Consider the following 21486-nt stretch of genomic DNA (forward strand, 5'->3'; position numbering starts at 1 on the left):
AGCTACCACCTGTCCAAAGTCTACATTTTAAGAATGTACATGAATTTATAAAAAGTAAAATCAAATTTTGGGGCTTTCTAAATAATGTTATAAATGTGTTTTGAATGGACGTGATATATTCATATGCCTGATTTCAGCACACTTGACTACCACTGACACTTTAAACCCTATTTTCTCAAAATCACATATAACTGATGGCAGCTAACTTATCGTTTCTTTGATACCCAGGTTTTATTTTGAATTGAGAAGGGACAAATTATTTATCAGTGGAAAGCTTTAAGAGTCTGAAGAATGTGAAAACACATCCCCCCCCAAAAAAAAAAAAAGCAAAAAAAAAAAAAAAAAACCACTCAAACAATGAATGAACATTTGGCAACTTTATCTGGTGTTTGTGGTGACTAGTCAAATTTCATGTGGCCTTAGGAAGCAATTCACACCAAACAACTGTGACAAAATCTGGGTAAGTCTTGAGTAGAGTATCGACTGTCAACAGAGCATGACAACCATGCTCTCCCTTCTTCCACACCATCGCCAGTCATTATGATGTGCATGGCTGATAAAAACACTCCACGTCTAGACCACTTCCAAGTTGTATCCCTGCTTGTTGAACATCTTCGTGGTGGCGCCCTTCATACGGTAAAACACACTGGCCTGGTGATCTGAAACGTTGCGCCGGCGCTGCTTCATCTTGAGTTAGACAAAAACAACAACAAAAGACAGATTAGTCATCATTATTACAACAATTCACAGTCAACAAGTGCTCCTTTTTCAAGTAAAATATCAAAATGCTTAATTCAAGCATGTGACTTACGAGCAATTACCATTGGGTACTACTACAGATGAACTCGATTATAACTAATAGCTGGGGTAATGAGAATTTGTTGTTCTTGCTTAGATCAAGGGTGGGGTGGCAGAGAACGTTCCACTCGTTTCCAAGTACAAGCTCTCAAGGTTTCAGCCATCCACACTGGAGTGATGTGCCCACTAATCACAGCCACAACATCAAGTGCATAAACTGGAAGGTAGTACTGTAAAGCAATTATTTTTTTGCGGGATGAAATTTTCACAAATGGGAGCAGATGGCCTTTTTTCGCAGCATGAAATTTTTGTGATTTGTCACTGGCATTTAATGCATATAGTGGAGACAATAACCTTCTCATGAATTTTAAGTTCACAAATCTTGGCTCTCGCGAAATTTGCAAAAAATTTTATTGTATGCAAACATTTCTGGTTTTACAGTATGCTGTATTCAGCAGGCTACAGATACAAAACTGCAGTCTTAAAGTATGGTGAACAAGACATTAAAATAAAGAAAATCATACAGAAGAAGGTGTCAAAGCAGAGGGAAATGTCTCCAAAAACAGATTTATAACGTGTCTTATTAAAAGCTATTCACGCCACTGAGAAATCGTGAGTAAAATCTGACTGAATTACTTCACCGATTTTCGCTACAGAACAGCCGTCTTTTTCGAGCCCTAAAATATGACATCATGAAATGAACAAAACCCTTTACAAGTGCAGCGGGACATCGAGGCCGCCATTCATAAAGCACGTATTTCTTGGTGAGCGGATGCAATATCTGGCCTGTCTTTAGTCGCCTCTGTTTTCTCGGCTGAGACATTAAAACATCAAATTTCTACCTTATATTGTACGGAAAGACTTTGAGTTTGACATCGAGAGTGAATTGAGTGATGACAGTGACAATGACACTGATAGTGACAGTGGCAAAGTCGGGTGGTAGAAGAAACGAGGGACAGGCGATGGATATGGAAGGCCTTTGCGGACATAATTCATTTGGGGCATACGTATGGAAACGGGCATACGTATGCAACTGCCTTTAGCAAACGTTTGCATGTTATCTATTATATGTATGCCCCATTCCATACGTATGTTAATTTACTGCGCATATGTATGCAATTGATCGACCAATCAGGTACTTCGTTTAATATGCATTTGTATATGTATGTTGCGTGTGTGTATATAGTGTGCACGGTAGGTACTCATGCCCGATCTGAGCAAGGAGGAACTAAGTGCACGGATATGTGTACATGGAAATCTCACACCGTACCTTGATAGTTCCTCAGTTGGAACATGGTTAAATCTGCCTTCTTCAATGAGCTGAGGATTTTTTTTTTTTTCTTTTGGGGGGGGGGGGGGGGAACTTTCGCACTTGTCGCAATTCTTTTCCATTTTAGTTTTATTGGCCATACTGAGCTGATCTATCAAGTATTTTGAAGAAAAAAAAGTATTAAGGAAAGTGACAACACCAACGAAGAACTGAGTATACCTTTTTGCTCATCTTCTTCTTCTTTGTTGTCTCGGCGATGAGATGCGCGTCGTCTGACTCACTGTCTCCCTGACTCAATGTTCTTCCCTTTGCTGATTTCTCCAGCTGAAAGATGAGAGAGTATGTTGCTTTGATTATTTGTTCATTCGTATGTACATCTCTCAAAGATTTACACTGAAAGAGCATATGAAGATTTCGCGCATTAATTTCATACCTTTGACATGCTTACACAAAAGTCTCTACGGTAATATGCATATCATCCCTGGAGTGAAAAGACCTTGTATCATTAACACACAAAAATGACTTGATGATAAAAATCTGAGCAATAAGCTTACCACTGTAATAATTTAAACATGATAAATCATCAATCTGTACAACATGTTGCAATGAAATAATTTTAAGATGACTTAATCAAGGCAGATGTTATTTCTTATTGTGTAACAAAATAATCACAATCTCCCTTTAGCAGATTTATCAACTCTTTCAATTATAGATTGGGCACATTTCAAGAAGAATTGTAGGCCTACAAATGGGGAGAAATGCTGAATGCAAACTTTATTCACCAGAATTATATTACCACATAGTTTATCCCAGCAAAGGCAAAAAGGTTAACAAACAAAGAAAATAATTATCAGCTGTTCATAAAGCAAAGAGAAAGAGAAAGAAAGAGAGGGAAATGAGTGTACGAAGGCTAAAATGAATGAATGAAAAAATGTATCGAAACGCCCAAATACAGACTACATACACACAAACTTTAAATAAATTTAATAAAGTTAATAATGCCACACACACACACAAATTGATCATCAGCAAATAAGGGACAAAGGAAGAGAAACAAACAGATAGATAACAACAGAAAAAAAAAATGTTGCACAGTGCAGTGTTAGTGCATGCTTTACCTCCATATACTGGCCCGTTTCTACCTCACGCTGTTGGCAAGAAAACGAGTTAGAAAAGATCATTGTTACTTCAGTTTTTGAGGGAGAAGTTTTCCCTACAAGCAATTTATAATTTTTTTTTTTTTCCAAATGAAAGCATTCTATCAAAATGTACAAGATTAAGGCTACAATGAAAATCAATTGATCTGATCTGAGATGACTCTTAAAATTCAGACACCTGAGAACTGAATCATATGCAAGGATGGTCATTTTGAGGTTCCATTATGATCAGGTTTGCCATAAGGGATGATTTTCCAACTTTCAATAGATCAGATCTTTATCAGTTTCATTGTGCTGCCTGGTCAATGTAATACTTTCTTTGTCACCCAAATGTCAGTTTTATTTTTACTTGTATAAACAATTTGACAAAAGGAGATATCAACCTCTGAAAGTGAAATGACTCATGGATTAGTTTCAGAACATCAGCAAATGAGACTGATCGTGCATGCAGTTAAGATGCGAAGCAACTCCATGTAGTACGTCAGACTTCACAATCACAGAGCATGGTTAGTGACTTACATCATATCACACTCAACTGTTCAACAAGTTATATAAATGTTAGTCGAAAACACTTGCAGCAGTTATACCACATCGTTTCAATGCATAAGTAAGCAATATTAACAAAGCCATGGCGCTATGGCATACCAAGTCCCCGTTTAATTATCACAGCACTCGCTGAATTAGAACAAGCATCATTTACATTTGGCCGATATGCCTCAAAGCTTTGAATATTGCACCTTACAGCATACAGCAAGAGTGGAAAATAAGAGAAATAGTTTTACTGTATACGCTGTTATTTTCGTGTACAGATATTTTTGCGAGATGTTGTTTTTGCGAATCGACGCCAACGCTTACGTTAATGTTCTATTAACAAAGCGCATGGAGACATTTTAACGTGATGTTAAGTTCACGATCCAACGGTGATTCGCGAAAATCACGAAAATCAAACCCTCGCGAAAATAACAGCTTATACAGTAGTCACGCACTGATCACTGACTCTTCTTTTTTTCATAGCGATATCGAAATCCCTTACAGCAGTGTGCTCAGACCTTTAAAGACTTGTTATACATATTGTTAGGCAAATTTCAGCAATTCTGTCTTAATTCTTATGGTTCCATACGCATATATGCGGCTTATACCTCCTGTGCCCTTGTAATTTCCGAGTGGATCGGTGCCATGTTGGCCAAAAATGTCTGGTAGACTCCCTCCTGCTGCTCTCCTTCTTCCGGTTGCCTGGAGACAAATGCGATTACCATAGCAACTAATAATTCATCCGGCAGGTGAATATTTAAAGTTGGTGCAGAAACATAAAGATACAACTAAAAATCTTCTGAATCTTTCATTATGCAGCTTGTATGCTATCTGACTGTATTATATGCTTGAACACAATGACAGAAACTAATAGAAGTCTTAAATGTTCCCTGAAAGCGCATTACTTGTTATCTTGGCTATATGGAATTTGATGCATTCTGGAGTTTGGGTTGTTGAAATGTAAACTGCATACATTTACATACATTATGATCATCTTCTGCTGGTACAGAGTCTATCCCTGTACATAACCATAGACAGAAAGAAATAGAGAAGTTATTGGGTCTTACGTGCATCTTTCGACCAGTTTCTGAGTGACAATGGCGTTGATCTTGGCTTTTGTGTAGTCTCCTTCCACGGCAAGCTTCGCCGCTGACTGGGCAGCGTGGACCCCGATCACACCGACGTTAGCGTCTGAGAAGAAAAACAAAACAGTTATTGAGATATCTTTTGTTATGTGAGAGAAAAAAATGTCCATGCATTATTCCATACACAATGAATCGCTATATCTATTGCACATGAGAAAATAATGTCATGTAAATTCTTCGGTAGACTGGGAATTGATAAGACGCGAGGATTTTTAGTCACTGTCCTGTCTTGAATTCTCATGGGTTGCAAACTTGTAGCCATATATGTAGTCATATATCAGATCTATACTGCTTGTTTGTCTCTACAAGAAAGGTGAATAATCCATCGAACTTTATACTGTGTTACATGTAACAGGTATTACGGAAAGGAGGGAAATCTTGGGGGCCCAACAACATGTCACACATTCTGACAACAAAACAAATCACCACCACCATGATATCAGACTTAAAGTATTAAACAAGTAAACTGTATTCTTCCCTCGCCTCAAGTGGCATCGTCCCATTCTCGATCCATGTTTTTCCTATGTGGGCCGAACAGGCCACACCCACTTTGTACAAATGCATATTCATGACACAGATTTTTTGCCAACACTTGTACTATTCCTGAACCATATTGCGCATGTGCCATTGAGTATACTTTTCCATCTCACTGACATAACCTTGCTATCCAAATTCCATTTCCAAATGCTGAACAATACAATGTTCTCTGCACAATACCAGTAAAAAAGAAAAAGAAAAGAAAAGAAATCTCATACAAGCTCTCATGACTTCCTCAAAGGGAGGCAAATGGCATAATCCACGGAGCTTTCTAATTTGCATACCAGCCACTATTCAGCTGAGTAATGTTCATGCCATCGTCTTCACACCCCCCCCCCCAAAAAAAAAAAAAAAATGTTGGCTGCTAGAACTATGAAGGAACATAATTTCCCTCTGAAATTGTAAGGCTTTGGGTATGTGGCATCTTCAATGTAACTCTCTGTATCAGTATCACTTTGAACAAGGTACCCTTTGTATCGCTTAAAACACATCTCATTCCCATATTAAACTGCTCCCATCAGAAACTCACTCTGTTCGGCAAACTTTCTGTCCTTGGTGACGGGCCTGTCCATGGTCAGAATTCTCAGGTAGTCTAGGCCGTCGCGACCGGTGTAGCGGATCTGGACCTGGAATGGCAGACGTTCCAGACCATCGATCATGGTCTGGTTCACAGATTCGTAGACAGGCTCTTCTGCAGGATGAGGGAGGGATGGAGACGGACATGAGAGGAATAAAGTGGCATGGGGGGGGGGGGAGGGAGGGAAAGTGGAGGGGGAGTGGAGAAGGGGGGGGGACAAAGGGGAAAAGTATCAACTGAGAACTCATTTCATTCATAGCAAACTTTACCACCTGACTTTAATGAGACTCTAATAGTCACATATCTTGGCTATCAAAAGTGTGGCCTTATCTTTAGTGAACCTTTCCATAAAAGCCCTCTCAAAATAGATATCATCCGTTTGTCAACTTCAGCAGTCAGAGCTGGGAAGGTACATGTATCTGGTAGCTGTAGGTCAGTTAGTGAAAGGACAGTGAGGTCCAATCACAGTACACTAATTTGTATTACTAGAAGTAAAGACACATTTATTGGGGTGTATATTAGCCACATGGGTAGAACATTGTACATGACCTCAACATCTACCCTAGGTAGCTCTCTAGAGCTAGCTAAATATCAAGTTAAAAAAAAGAAAAAAAAACTAATGAAATCAAGAAATCAGTCACTGCTTACATGAGACTTGAAATGTTTCACTGTTTGAATACACAACCAAACTGCAGCCCATTCTAAAGTAAGAAGTGTTTGCAAACTTGAACATACACACTGAATAATCAATTTCCTGATTTTGGAACCAACCACAACGTACAAGCAAACTTACCCTCTTCTCTCTGGGTGACTGTGGTACCACCGAAATTATCATACAGCACTGTCGAAGGAGAGATGAGAAGTGAAATTACTTTTCTATCTTTCTACTAAAAAGCCATCACACCAAATTAATTAAGCTCCAACCTTATCTTTTGCTACCTGTCTGGCCATGTCTGGTGGGATCACTGGAGCATAGATACCGCCAAGTAGGTGACAATGTATATCCAGGATCTCTATTCAGAGCAGGATGAGTCTACCTGATCCAGATCCCTTCTTTGACTTTCCTTGACCTATAATAGGTCTCAGGACCAATTATGTGGGCATCCCACCACCCAGTGTTATGGCCAGTGTCAATGGCTTGCTCAGCAATTGCTGATTGGCTGGGGTAGTTCAGTCTATAAATGCCCTTTTGAGTTCTTTTAATCTGTCGTTGAGTGACCTACCAGCTTCCCCAATGAAATTCTTGTCACAATCACTGTAAGGAATCTTGTAGTAGATAAATCTTGTTTTGTCCCTGTTGTCCAACTTATCTGTAGCAGGACTAACTGTGCTTCATAGTGCACAAGGGCTTTAAAAGGCAACCTCATTTACTCCCTTGCTGTAGAATGTTTGTGCTACACAAGATGTTACTGCGGTACACTGCCTCTGACAAAGATTCTGCTAGGATCATAAGCTAAGGCCCCGTTTGACTCAGAGATGCTATTGAGTTAACAAATGACAGTACCACCTTCTAGCAACAGTCCTTTTGTTTGGAAGATTTGGGGTTTACACTATTCTTTGCTCATTATTCTAATCCATGCAGGGTAACCACAATCTGATGATAAATGAAAGAAGGATATTATTCAGAGGGGTGAAGGTTCAGGTGTGAGTTTCTTCAGTTTGTCTCCCTCTACAGGGAGAGGAGACAAACTGAAGAAACTCACACCTGAATCTGATAATACTTTAAAAAAGTGTGCTCCAACTCAGACTTCAGGTTGCTTTCATCCAAAGTAACCCTGTGAACTCTCTAGTACAGCAACCAAGCCACAAAGTTTAGTGCTGAGAGGGTGGTCAGAATCAAAGTATAAATCGGTGTGTTTTAGCTTTATGTACACTGATTGTGGACAAAAGCTACCCAGTCAAATATAAAGGCTGGTCGAAACTCAATTTTGAGAAATATCTCTCATGAACAGATGAAAGTTTTCTGTATCATACTAGAGTTCTGTTTATGTTCTACTGCACATGCACATGCACACATATGAATATCTCAACAATAAAATGTAAGTTAAAATGGGTATTCTCTCAAAGGTATTTATATTTCCCTTTAAAAATGGTGTTAATAATTGTGCAGGACTGTCATCTATCTTCCAGGCACAAACACAACCACAAACACAAACAAACAAACAAAAACATGCTGGGTAACATACTATATGTATCAATGAATCTATCAATCTATCAACACATAGCCATTGGACTTGATTCATTAAATTCCTTTTTAACTTTTTATCAATGGAAAATAACATGCAATATAAAGTTATGGAGAATAGAGGCAGGAAATGCATAAAAAGTGCTTTTGTAGCTACATGAAAACAACTTGCAAAAGCAAGACTAATCATACGGAATGCTCAGGGCAAAAACGACAATTTTTGTGTTTCACTACACTAAAACATCAATCACACATTCAGATAATGTCTGAATGTAAAGGAAGTCATTCGACATATGTGACCCGCTACAACAAAATGATCCTAAAGTCGGGCGAGGTCGATTACTTTAAAATTGCATGATATAATCCCCTAATCTTTCTACTTTAAATTGATATATAACACATTTTATAAAAATAATCGGCTGCGGAGATATCGATGTTTAAAAGAGAGCATGTCGAGATGTCTGGAAAATCACTGTTTCGAGAAAAGCGCCCTAAAAGTCTTCCTTTCCACGCATTCGCGATCAAGGGACACGCAAGTCAGTTTTCACCTCTGGACAATAGAAGGTAAGCCCTAGCAACCCCCGAAGAGTTCATTCAAGCACATCAGCGTCGGCGGTCTCCTCACCGACCAATCAGTGACCAGGATGTGAGAAGCGGCTGAGCATAGCGCTCCCCGCCCGCACGCACCAATCGACTGGGCAGTGTGCGAGCTTCACGCTTCGGTTAGCAGCAAGCAGCAAACTGACCAATGAGATCACTCTGGTCGTTGTTAGGGGCGGAACCTATTTGTGGCGCTCAATCCAAATTTTCGAACCAGTTTCTGCTTCGTTGAAACGCCAAAAAACATGGCTCAGAAAAACACTATTTTTTAAACTTTCCTTTGATCATTTTGCTTCAAAATTTCGACAGATGATAGAAGACATATTAGACTCCAATAATATATCAAAATCAGAAAATCGTAAGTTTTGGCCAATTTTAATGCTCTGACTTCAAACTCGATTTTCACGGCTTCGACCGTGCGCGACTTTAGGACCTTTTTGTTGTAGCGGGTCACATATGTTCTGTCCAAGATAACATACAAGGGTTTCTTTTGTCTCCATAAGAAAGCTGGCTTCTGAGTAACACAAGAGTTGCAAGCCATTGTTAGATTGGTATCACTCAGAATCCAGTGGCTTACTTAATACCGGACAAATTTTATATCAATTGCAAACTCTTCATAGTAGAGAAGTTTAGAGGTCACTCACCTTCCTTTTTCCTCACACCAAACTCAAAGGTTGTTTCTGAGTCCTCAGTAACCAACCCGACCAAATGTGTAGCCTGACTTGAGGGGTTATCCTCTTTGTCACTGTCTCGTAGGAACCTGTTGGGGGAGGGGGAGGGGGGAGAAATAATTATTCAATGGAGTATCGAAGTAATGATTTCACAGTCTTTTGTGATAGCTTGGGTTGGAACCAAGTGCATGCATAAGCACTTTATAATAGGCCAGCTAAGGTTGTTTAGGACCAGTTTACATGGCAATGCATGGCAATGACATCATACTTTGGTACTCTGTAATTTTGCAATTTCATTCCTCTTTGCATCATCATGCCAACAGTCTTGCTGACAACAGATGTTTAGACAGAAATATGATTTTAAACAATCATCACTGGTACACACATGTTACGAGAAGCAAATAAAACAAGGAAAAGTAGAAATTACGCGGTGCGTAATATATATCCCCGCCGGAAGTAGCATTTAGTAGCAAAATGTACGATATAGGTAAAAAGATCAAGGTCAAAGGTCAAAGAAGTCAAAGATCAAAATTCTGTGTAGAAGTTTTGAAGCCCTCACCTAGTGCCATCACATAAAGCAAACGGAATCGAAATCGGGTTAGAAATGGCGAAGGAGCAGCATTTGGTAGCAAAATGTACAATACAGGTCAAAAATCAAGGTCAAGGGTCAAAGAAGTCAAAGGTCAAAATTCTGTGAAGAAGTTTTGAAGCCCTCACCTAGTGCCATCACATAAAGCAAACGGAATCGAAATCGGGTTAGAAATGGCGAAGGAGTAGCATTTTGTAGCCAATGTACAATATAGGTAAAAAATCAAGGTCAAAGGTCAAAGAAGTCAAAGGTCAAAATTCTGTGTAGAAGTTTTGAAGCCCTCACCTGGTGCCATCACATAAAGCAAACGGAATCAAAATCGGGTTAGAAATGGCGAAGGAGTAGCATTTTGAAGCAAAATGTACAATATAGGTTAAAGGTCAAGGTCAAAGGTCAAGGTCAAAGGTCACAACTGAAATTCTGTGTAGAAGTTTCAAAGCTTCCATGTATTGCTATCATATAAAGCAAACAGAATCAAAATCGGGTTAGAAATGGCGAAGGAGTAGCATTTTGAAGCAAAATGTACAATACAGGTCAAAGGTCAAGGTCAAAGGTCACAACTGAAATTCTGTGTAGAAGTTTCAAAGCTCCCATGTAGTGCTATCATATAAAGCAAACAGAATCAAAATTGGCTCATAAATGACAGAGAAGTAGCAAATTGAACATTTTGATCACACACGGACGCACAGACGGACGGACACACAGACACACACACGTACGGAGCCCGTTTCATATAGTCCATGGGCCAGGCCAGATATTGGTACCATCTGAGGTGGCAAAACCTTTTTGGTGTCATTTTGTTTGTCGGGCATAGATATGCTTATCAAGCTATGATAGCATTTCCAAATGAGTAGCTTAGTCATGATAAATGAATTTTTAACCAATTTGATCTCGTTGTTATATCCCTATACTTCTGAATCGAAACTAACCGCTATACAAAGAAGAGCACTGTCTTCTGTATGTTCCATAGAGCTGTAAAATGCAGCTCTATGGTATGTTCACAGGTGTTCTGTTGTAAACGCGGTGCTCTTCGTCTTTATTCAAGGCAGCGAAGGGAATATCCAAAGGTTATGATGTCCAGAGCGCTCAGTCTTTATTCTAGACGGCGAAGGGAATATCCAAAGCGTATGATACAGTGTATATTCTTTTATCTAAAAACAACAACAAAAAAAAAAAGAAGCAATTCCTCGTGAATTTTACCGTATTTTTCAATTATTTATCATTTTCCGGCGAAAACGCTGTGGTGAAAACGCTAATACCACGCCAATGTCGCTTGATTTCCATCCAACAATATAAGATAATGCAAAAACAATGTACTGGTACATTACGATACATTATAATGAATAATATTGTAAATGAACAGAGTGATTTTTGTTTAAAACTGATGTATTTGTTGATAGGGTAGTATAAAAACAGTATACCGTAAAGTTCCGTGTATAAGACGCACTATTTTTTCGTCAGAAAACGTTGAAAATCGGGGGTGCGTCGTATACACAGGTACAGTCGAATCACGGAAAAAAATCCGTCATGTACACCCAATTTTATAAGGCCAACTTGGGGCCATGTATGCCCATCGACGTTTGGAAGGTAAGCAATCACTAAAACTTACGGATAAAAGAGCGATCTTTCAATCTGGACACACACAAAAGCTGCAAATACGAGATAAACTTACATCGGCCTTGTGCAGTAACGATGTATCAATCTGGCCATAGACAACAGCTGTAACAGCACTGCTGTATGCTACCGATGTCAGTCTACCAAGCTACCAACAGCCAACCTAGTAGCTGGAATACGCGATGTACAAGTATCATTACTAAATTACCGATACCGTAAAACTTATCAATGTACTAGTATCAATATGGCCATAGACAAAAGCTGTAAAATACGGAGTAGGATCGACACTATGTCACGGTAAATATGAACGATGTGTGAAGCATGCATGCATATCCATGTCGTTCGTTTGCTCTTAATTGCACGAGTGCGAAGCCAGCTAGGATAGCATAGCTACACTGCTGGCTAGCTAGCTAGCTAGCAAGCCTTTGGCAAAGGCAGCAGCTGCAGAGAGGCTTGTGCAATGGACTCGTGTGCACACAGCGATCGGATCGAAGTGCGCTTGCCCGTTGCGCGCTGTGTGTGCAAGTCCATTGCTCTCTGTGTGCGTGTGCTGAAATTATAGCAAGCTGCCTTTTGCAAAAGGCTAGCACTGTGCATACAAGCATGGTACAAAAGACACACATGTTACTGGTAACAGTGCATGAGTGTAATTACCGTACGCACCGTACGTCTTGCCGTATGATCCCTCTGCTACACTTGTTGATGTTTTTCTTATTTTTCGTAATGAACCTTCCAGTCTGACATGTGTCAATATGCGAGACACACTCTGCTATGTATGACAGCAAAGATCGTACTGTACACTCATGAGTACGATGTGCATGACACATGTACCACGATTGAAAGGCGAAACAATAGCAAGTGAGTACCGAGACAAGTCTCGAATTTTGCGTCTTCCATATTTTGTTGATGTCCGATGTATACCGTTAAAAGAAAATATAAAAGGAAACGAAAAATAGAGCAAATACATGCTGCATTCTAGGGAAATTTTGAGCTGAAATAATATGTATGACACATGCAATATTTGCGTGGACATTTTCGGTTTTTGTTTTTTTTTTAATTTTAGGTCCGAAATTAGGGGTGCGTCTTATACACGGGTGCGTCTTATACACGGAACTTTACGGTAGATAATTCCTTTTATGAGGAACTTTAGATATGATAATGGTACATTGGTCTAGATAAAGACTAAGTGCACCGTGTGACAGCTGTGGACATCATAACACTTTGGATATTCCCTTCGCTGCCTTGAATATAGACTAAGCGCACCGCGTTTACAACAGAACACGGTGGACATACGGAAGACAGTGCTCTTCTTTGCATAGCGGTTAGTTTCGATTCAGAAGTATAGGAATATAAAAACGAGACCAAATTGGTTAAAAAATCATTTATCATGACTAAGCTACTCATTTGGAAATGCTATCATAGCTTGATAAGCATATCTATGCCCGACAAACAAACTGACACCAAAAAGGTTGTGCCACCTCAGGTGGTACCAACAACCCATTTTTCGGTCTTGGCCCATGGACTAATAGTCCCCTGCTCGAACTCGTTCGGCGGGGACAAAAATTGATAACTTTTAAGAGAAATGGTCACTTTTCCCCTCATGTGGCTCTGTGCTGTACTTACAGGCCTCTGTGGAGAACCATCTTGGCCGAGACGTTCGTTGCCAAGACGGGGTCATTGAGGATTTCTGCAAACTGTTGGTTGAGGTCGTTTGGATGAACGATGCTCACCTATTCACACAAAAGGAAGAAATTAAAATGAACTACACTAAAGAACACAGACTGGATAACACAATACATAAATCAAACACTGGATTTAACACACAAAGTAGTATTATACAATGCTCCATAAGCAGTATCTTTAGTCTTACACTTTAATTGGTCATAATATTGCTGTTTTTTCCTTTAAGAGCAAGCAGCTTCTACAGACAATCACAATTGAAAAGTTAGTTCTCAATTCCTAAACCAACATTTTCACTCAGGGCTATTCTTGTGAAACACACACACACACAATGTCTAGCACCAGAATGATCATGAAAAGTTAAGAACGGGCAGATTCTGAAATCTGGAGACAAAATACTTTACAAATTCCCTCTTTCTCCTGATCAAACAAACAACAAGAGGTGTGGATATTGGAGAGCGCCTGATACCATTATCTTTCTTTTTTTTTTCCCCCTTTTATTCTGGTCTTTTTCAGTAAAGGCAAGCTGAACACATCCGGACCAAGCAGATATTGCATACAGGAAAACACTAACAGTGATCTGTCTGCATTTTCTTTTAGAATATTCAGTTGAATTTTCAGCAATATCTTTCCAATTAGACAGCAATGTTAATACCAACAAACACTAATTGAACGATGTCCTTGTCTTGTTAGCTCCATTGTGAAGTCATTAAAATTCCACATGAGCGCTTTATCACCGTCACTGTTTAGCAACTATTTCATCACAAATGGAAAACAAGCTGTTCTACAATTCCTGTATTCACTAACTCACCTGTCCTCTCGTCTTGTCGGCCACGCTGCCGAGTTCAATCGCCCTGCAGTCCTCCCCTTCCAGTGTGAGTACAGACACGCACACGCTGGGAGGTTTTATGGAAGAGTAAAGAAAACATAGCACACAAGTTCTCTTTTAAAAAAGTCAAGAATAGACACCAACACACTGTAAAGTTTAGCGGAAGTGTAAAGAAAACAAGTCCATTTTCATTGGAATCAAAACATCATGGCCACTTCAGAGTAATAACACAGTTATAAGTCTACAGTAAATTCCACCAAACAATGTGATATTTTAGAATTTACCATAGATTTTGTGGGTTGAATAGACAGTTACAATGTACTTATCACTATTCTCCAAGGTGCATTATTTGTAAATAGTAGTTGAGATAATCTTTCACGCAGCACTTGTGAGCAATTACGTGTACTTACATGTATCTACATTAGCACACATATGCACAAATTATACTACACTAAATTCTACTTCTAATTCTCCTTCACATATCAACTGTACATGATATGTTTTCCACATATCCATTTAATCGTTTGTACAGCGAGTGGTCTCCAGGCACAGGTCTGGAGATGACAAGGTGAGGGCAGCATAACATGCTTTTTCACTTACCGCTGTTGGCAAAAAACTTTTCACAATTCTTTTACATGCATGGCAAAACAGCTTTCCTACCCGGCATTCTGGGCGAAGTCGCCGACCTCGTCGTAGAAGGTTGCCGCTGCTTCATACGCGGCGTCCTCGCTAATGTCATGGAGGGAGCCCAGACCCACGTTGGCCATCCCGTCCGTGCACATGATGACCTTTGACCCAGGTTTCTGTGCCGCCATGGAGATGGCAATGAGGAGGGCGGGGCCCAGTGCTGTCTGACCACTCTCTGTCAGGCTGGTCAGGGGGAGAGGGGAGTTGGGGGAAGGTGGGGGGGGGGGGAATAAAGAATGGCATTTTAGAAGAGACCAACGTTGGGGGGTAGAGGATAGGTCATGAGTTCAAAACATACAAAAACATCAACTATTCTCATGCTTTCACATTTTCAGATGCTCTTTACAAATATGACTGACAAACAATCCATTCATTTTTCTGTTTGACGGGCTTTTCCATGATTTGCTACACTTCATCACACGAAGAACAACATTCACTGCTAGTAAAGGATGAATGTGATGGGGGAGGGGGGATGGAGAGAATGAGACTAGTAGCCACAGCTAAAGAATTGTCATTGGGCAACTTTCTTGTATATTTATTGAGAAAATTACTGCCCATCAATTCTACCATTTTTTTTTTCTTTATTGTCATATCATCCTGGTTGGAAAACATTTCTGACCCTCACTCTTCATTCCCTTTACCCAAAATACCATTCCGATCATTTCTCCTAGAGCACTTGCTGAAATAAATCTGAGTCCATTGCCATCAAATCAAATTGGCAAGGTCAGCGGAAACAAAAAGTATCATTTAATGATGAAGTTACTGCCGGCAAAAATTTCTTACGTATAATCTAAGCAACACAAACTTAATGGCTGTCTAAACAGTCAGAAATGTCTCTCATCTCACCCATATATTTTCTCTGTGAGGCAGCGATGAACCTCGACAATGTGACCCGGGAGAGGAAAATTCTCCCCCAGACTAATCAAGCTATCCTTGTCCGTCAGACCGGCGCCCTCTAGTGGTACTGGGTCAAGACTTCCGTCCCCAACGACTGTCACCTAGCAAACAACACACACAGCAAACCATTCTATCATGGCTACTACTAAAATACTGATCAATTTGGTGCTTACATATTTAGGTTGATGTCGGACAATTTCTCAATCAGTTGCAATGAAAAACAATTCCATGAAAGAATGTCATAAATTTGAACAATGATAACATAATGCACAATGTAACACAACATAATGACTTTTAAATACAAAACCTTTCACTTAAACGTGTGAGTTTGCATTGGTTTTAGTAGTTATTATCATCATCATTATCATCAAAATCATAATCATCATTATAACTATCAATGTTATCAGTATTACAATCATCATTATTATTATCACAAACTATATTTCATGCACACAAATTCTCTCTAAGTAGGCATTTTCCCTGATTGCTCGCTTCATAGGCATTTAATTAATTAATCTATCATACAAATCCAAACTCAACTGAACTCCATTCAAATTCATCATACTTCTCTTGACACAATGGATAAAGATATTCCCTCCATCGCCAGGAGCTTCACGGCTCACTATTTTTTCAGGGATGATATTGAGGTCTTTTGAAAAACTCAGAAATCAAAATTTTCAGGTGTGTACAGGCCAACCATGCAGTCACACAGTGACTGCATGGGGAGGAGGAGGGTTGAGTAAGGGGAGGAGGAGGGTTGAGTGAGGGGAGGGGAGGGGTGAGTGAGGGGAGGGGGAGGGGTGAGTGAGGGGAGGGGGAGGGGTGAGTGAGGGGAGGGGGAGGGGTGAATGAGGGGAAGGGGAGGAGTGAGTGAGGGGAGGTGTGTACAGACTTCAGAAAAAACAAAATCTGAAATCAGATTTACATCTACAGAATATAATGGCTGGTTTTTACTACTATAAGATGATTAGTTTGCTCCTGTTTGGACTCACATTATTGTTGAATGCCACCAAGCCCACTCTTTTCATGCTGGACTCCTCCACTAGCTTGGCCACCTGCTGCTGGATGGCGGTTTGCATCGACTGTTAAAACAAAAAGCGATAAAACAAGAGCGATAAAAAGATCACTTTGGTTACAGATTTTCTAAGAAAAAAATATATATATCTGAACAAAATAAAATGACATAAAACAAATTAAAGCATGATGAGATAGAATAGAAGTGAATAGAATTAAGATAAAATCAGTTCAACAAAGTCAAGTAATGGGAGAAAAAAAAACAACAACCAAGGAATTAAGTGCTTTGCCTTTGTTGTTATTTCAGGGGGTGTAGGCCTAGTGTTAATCCCTCCAGTTCTCGAAAGAGTCATTTATCACCAAATATGAAAAATAACATTGTGCCATATGCACTTTATAGGAAATTAGCTTTACATAGTAAATTCTCATACATGGACATCTTTCTCTCTGATCACTCATACATCAAGAATTTTGCGTCTCTGACTTGGGAGTCTGTTTCATAAAATAATGGCACTTTAGATTCAAAACTTTGTGACTGCTGCAACGACAACGACAACAACAACAACAACAACAACAACTAGAAATGTCGCTTTGGCGACTGGTATGCCTCCGCCATAATGCATGATTTTCCCAATAGGTCTAGATAGTACATGTGGACACTGTGTGATTACATTTTCACAAAATTGGCAAAATATTGGAATGACAAGTTTGTCACAAATGTGTTGAATGTTCACCTTCCTTGACGTACGTAGGTTTAATTGGATGAATAGGAGAGCATGTATCTAGGGATTTAAGGACTTTAACTTGACTTTGACCCAGTCATACATTTAGGCATTGAGTAATTTTCAAGGTACAGGTGTGGAGAAAAAGTGCAATTTCTGAATTGAATAGTAAATTGTTACCATTTTCATCTGGCCCTTGACCCTAAAATTCATAAGATAATTACTTTCAGGTAGAACATGCATAATATGTACTAAGTTTCAAGGTAACTTGAGCCACTTCCGAGATATGGAGGAAAAAGTTAGTTCAGCACTTTCACTTGATCTTTGACATTTTGACCTTTGAGGCAAAAAGAGAAAAAAAAAACTTTCCAGAGAATTTCTATTAGGTTACACACGCATACACCAAGTGTAAAAAAATAACCCTGCTGGCATTGCATAAATATGAGGGTAATAGTAAAATTTTGAAGTCTTGCACTTGACCTTTGACCCCTGAACTTTGACCCCATGAACCCTACATTCTCTAGATAATCACTTCCAGTCAGTACATGTATATACTATGTTCCATGAAGATACCTTGAACAATTTTCCAAGGTACGGAGAAAAAACAGAAGTTTTAATATTTTTACTTGACCTTTTGACCTTTGACCTTTGACCTCATGACCCAAACTTTCACCAGAGAATCTTAATTGGGTAATACATGTATACACTAAGTTTCAAGAAAATATCTTCAGGCATTCAATAGATATGGTGGAAATAGTGAAATTTTATGTATTTGACCTTGACCTTTTGACCTTTGACCTTGAGCATGTGCACCCAAAAGTTGATAGGCACAACTTCACCCCCTAATACACATACATGCCAAGTTTCATTAGGATACCTCAACAGGTTACGATAGTTACCTTGTCCACAAAATTCATTACGGACGGACGGAAGGACGGACGGACGGAAGGACGGACGGACGGACGGACGGAAGGACGGACGGACGGACAACCCGAAAACATAATGCCTCCGGCACCACTTCGTGGCGGAGGCATAACAACAACAACAACAACAACAACAAAAACAACAACAACAAGAGGATTTTGTCCAAAATAATATTTTACATTCTTTCAATACACAAGATTAGAAGACTCTTGGCTTTACAATGGATTACTTCTGAACCAATCAGATATCATTCTACAGAATATCAGGGGCAGAGTGGAAAAAAAGAGAAAAATCTGATGAAGATTATGGTTGTAAATGATCAGATTCAGTCTTGGTTCAACTCCATTTCTGTACAGTTGAATGTAAAGCATAATACAAAACTCTTGGCAGCAGAAGGACGTATGTCTCAAATTCAGTTGAAATGTTTCTTGCAGAATAATCAAATGACATCATTTTCAATAAACAATTTCAATATGGAAGTTAAGTTATTTTCGAGAGTTTTCAGGACAGTAAGGATGGGCTATACCAGTGAAAATACAACCCAAATATTATATTCTAGGAGGTCATATTACTTGTCAATTTTTTTTTGGCAATGCACTCACCTGCAAACGTGAGACATAGCAGACATTCTGTCTTGGTGGCGGAGGCTGGGTCGTTGGCTGAGGGGTCACAGCTTGGGGCTGGGCCGTGGGCTGAGGGGTCACGGCTTGGGGCTGGGTCGGGGGCTGTGGGGTCACAGCTTGGGGCTGCATGGTGGGTTGTGGGGAAAAGGCTTGGGGCTGCATGGTGGGCTGTGGGGTAAAGGCTTGGGGCTGCATGGTGGGCTGTGGGGTAAAGGCTTGGGGCTGGATGATGGGCTGTGGGGTAAAGGCATGGGGCTGGATGGCAGGCTGTAGAATGACAGCTTGGGGCTGGATGATGGGCTGTGGGGTAAAGGCTTGGGGCTGGATGATGGGCTGTGGGGTAAAGGCTTGGGGCTGGATGATGGGCTGTGGAATGACAGCTTGGGGCTGTCTGACGGGACTTGGCACATACCTCTCGTCCACATCCACCACCCGGCCCGAGCCAATGCCCGGAGCCACGCTGTTAGCGACTGACTGCCTGGCCGGCGGCGGTGCACGGATTGTCATGAAGGGAGCAGAGGGTGCAACCTGAACCCCTGGTGGGACGCCCTGAGGTGGTGGTACCATCTGGGACTGGGTCCTAGAGAGGCTGAATTGGGCCAGGGCCTGGGCCTGCTCCTCGATGGCCCCCTGGTAGGTGGCCACCATCTGGGCATGGTATGCCTCCTGTTCGGCCTGGCGGGAACGCTGCTCAGCTGCGTCCAGTTCCTCTTGGTAAGCTTGCATGGCTGCGCGCTCGTCATTTGGGAGCTTCTCGACATTCCCAGACACCTGGACACAACACCATGACAGTTTGGGGTGAGAGCACATTATTAACTCATTAATTAGTAAATGATATAAAAACTAGACACACATGAAATTCTCCCAGGACAGAATGCCATTTCTAATTACTGTACCAGTATTACAATATTCAAACCTTGCCACTATATTGAAATGTACATGAAACATTCTTTTCTCCTGTTTTGCTGACAAAACTAGTAGCAAAACTTCTGAAGGATTGTCATGCCATCAAAGCAATACTCTCGCTGCTATCTTAAAGGAAGTGCTGCCCAAAATACTTCTCTCAACAAAGTTTGAAAGTGATTTTTTTTTTTTTTTTTTTTTTTAGCACAGAAAAGGAAAACACCAAGTAAGCAACATCATACGACCACAGCTAGATTTACTGACACCTAAACATTCATAACAATCATCTCCATCAGCCTGGGTTTTCCACACAAATTAAACCTTCACTGTATTCTCTGTAAGTCATTATCTAATCTATGTGCTTATTGTCATAATCTTTAAAGAGAGAGAGAGAGAGCAGAGACAAAGAAATTCAGTACATTACTACTCATTTTTCAAATACATTTATCTGGTCCATTATCACATCAAAACACAATAATAATGGACTGCCATAATCTATTCCCTTGCTAAGATCATAGATCAAACAAACACTACCTTGAAGCTTACCTCTGTAGTAACAGCCATGCTCCCCGAGACGTCAACACAGAAGATGACCAGTGTATCAGCCCCACCCCCTGACCCTTGACCCAAAAGGAATGTGTTGTCCTCTGTGCTCGGAACCTGGGTTTCGTTAGACACTGGATTTTCAAACTCACAATATTCACAGACCCAGAACTGCAAAAAAGAAACAAAAGAAAAATGCATCAAAAATAGAACATCATTGTGCATCATTAATGACTAGCTCTTAAATTGTATATCACACATTCAGGCATATGTCCAAAAACAGGCAAAACTGCATGAGTATACATGTATATGCAAAGCATTTAACGTCTTAGAAACATGTCACATCCAGCACTTGATACCACTGCAGACATATAATCAAAGAACAGGACAAGTATTTACAGAAAAGTGCACAAAATTGATGTACAAACATGACACATTTTGATCCCTGCTGTTCGTAACCAATTTTCATATTCTCTGATCTTTCCCAACAACTCAAGACGTGACAGTCCAGGCTCTAATACACAATCCGCACAAAAAAATCATAGTATGCCTCAATTCTTTGTCATAAGAAATGGTACCAAAATCTGCTAATGAAGTTGACACTTTGTGACTCCAAGAAAAATTCCTTCAGTAGCTACAGCTCAAGTTCACATGCCATGAGCTATCAATTTGTATTCACAATTGTCATATGATGCAGATGAATTGTCACAATGTTGGCATCATTTTTCAAAGGTTATTCTTCTTACTTTTGTTTGCCAATCATATCTACTCCTCCTACTTTTTTTTTTCAAATGTGACAGTCATTCAGTTTCACTCTTTCACTTCACACTCTGTTTTAGGCTAGCCACGCTTGACTTATGTAGTCTTCTTTTGTTTGGCACTATCTACAAAATGTACACTACTCCAAATGAGCGTAACTGTCATACTCTGAAATGGGAAATTCCACAAATGTCACCATTTTGACTACAGGGTCTAGCACTTTCCAATAGT

The 21486-nt window shown here is 40.0% G+C and overlaps 1 protein-coding gene across 1 annotated transcript in view; it reads right to left on the bottom strand.

The window, feature by feature from the left end:
- Positions 1–325: 325 nt before the first annotated feature.
- Positions 326–21486, bottom strand: part of LOC139725733 (circularly permutated Ras protein 1-like) — a 40411-nt gene continuing 19250 nt past the window's right edge. The window contains exons 8-23 of the mRNA XM_071636818.1: positions 20500–20667; positions 19429–19821; positions 19030–19119; positions 16760–16849; positions 15717–15868; positions 14844–15053; positions 14166–14250; positions 13298–13404; positions 9445–9560; positions 6809–6856; positions 5968–6129; positions 4824–4947; positions 4365–4458; positions 3187–3216; positions 2288–2392; positions 326–687 (exon numbers count right to left, since the gene is read on the bottom strand). Of these exons, the coding sequence (XP_071492919.1) occupies positions 574–687; positions 2288–2392; positions 3187–3216; positions 4365–4458; positions 4824–4947; positions 5968–6129; positions 6809–6856; positions 9445–9560; positions 13298–13404; positions 14166–14250; positions 14844–15053; positions 15717–15868; positions 16760–16849; positions 19030–19119; positions 19429–19821; positions 20500–20667 (2088 nt within the window). The 3' untranslated portion in view covers positions 326–573. The remainder of the gene's footprint in view (positions 688–2287; positions 2393–3186; positions 3217–4364; positions 4459–4823; positions 4948–5967; positions 6130–6808; positions 6857–9444; positions 9561–13297; positions 13405–14165; positions 14251–14843; positions 15054–15716; positions 15869–16759; positions 16850–19029; positions 19120–19428; positions 19822–20499; positions 20668–21486) is intronic.

Source organism: Diadema antillarum, unplaced genomic scaffold (assembly GCF_040938485.1).
Source record: "Diadema antillarum isolate AM-2024a unplaced genomic scaffold, OU_Dant_1.0 seq00000057_RagTag, whole genome shotgun sequence".
Lineage (NCBI taxonomy): Eukaryota > Metazoa > Echinodermata > Echinoidea > Diadematoida > Diadematidae > Diadema > Diadema antillarum.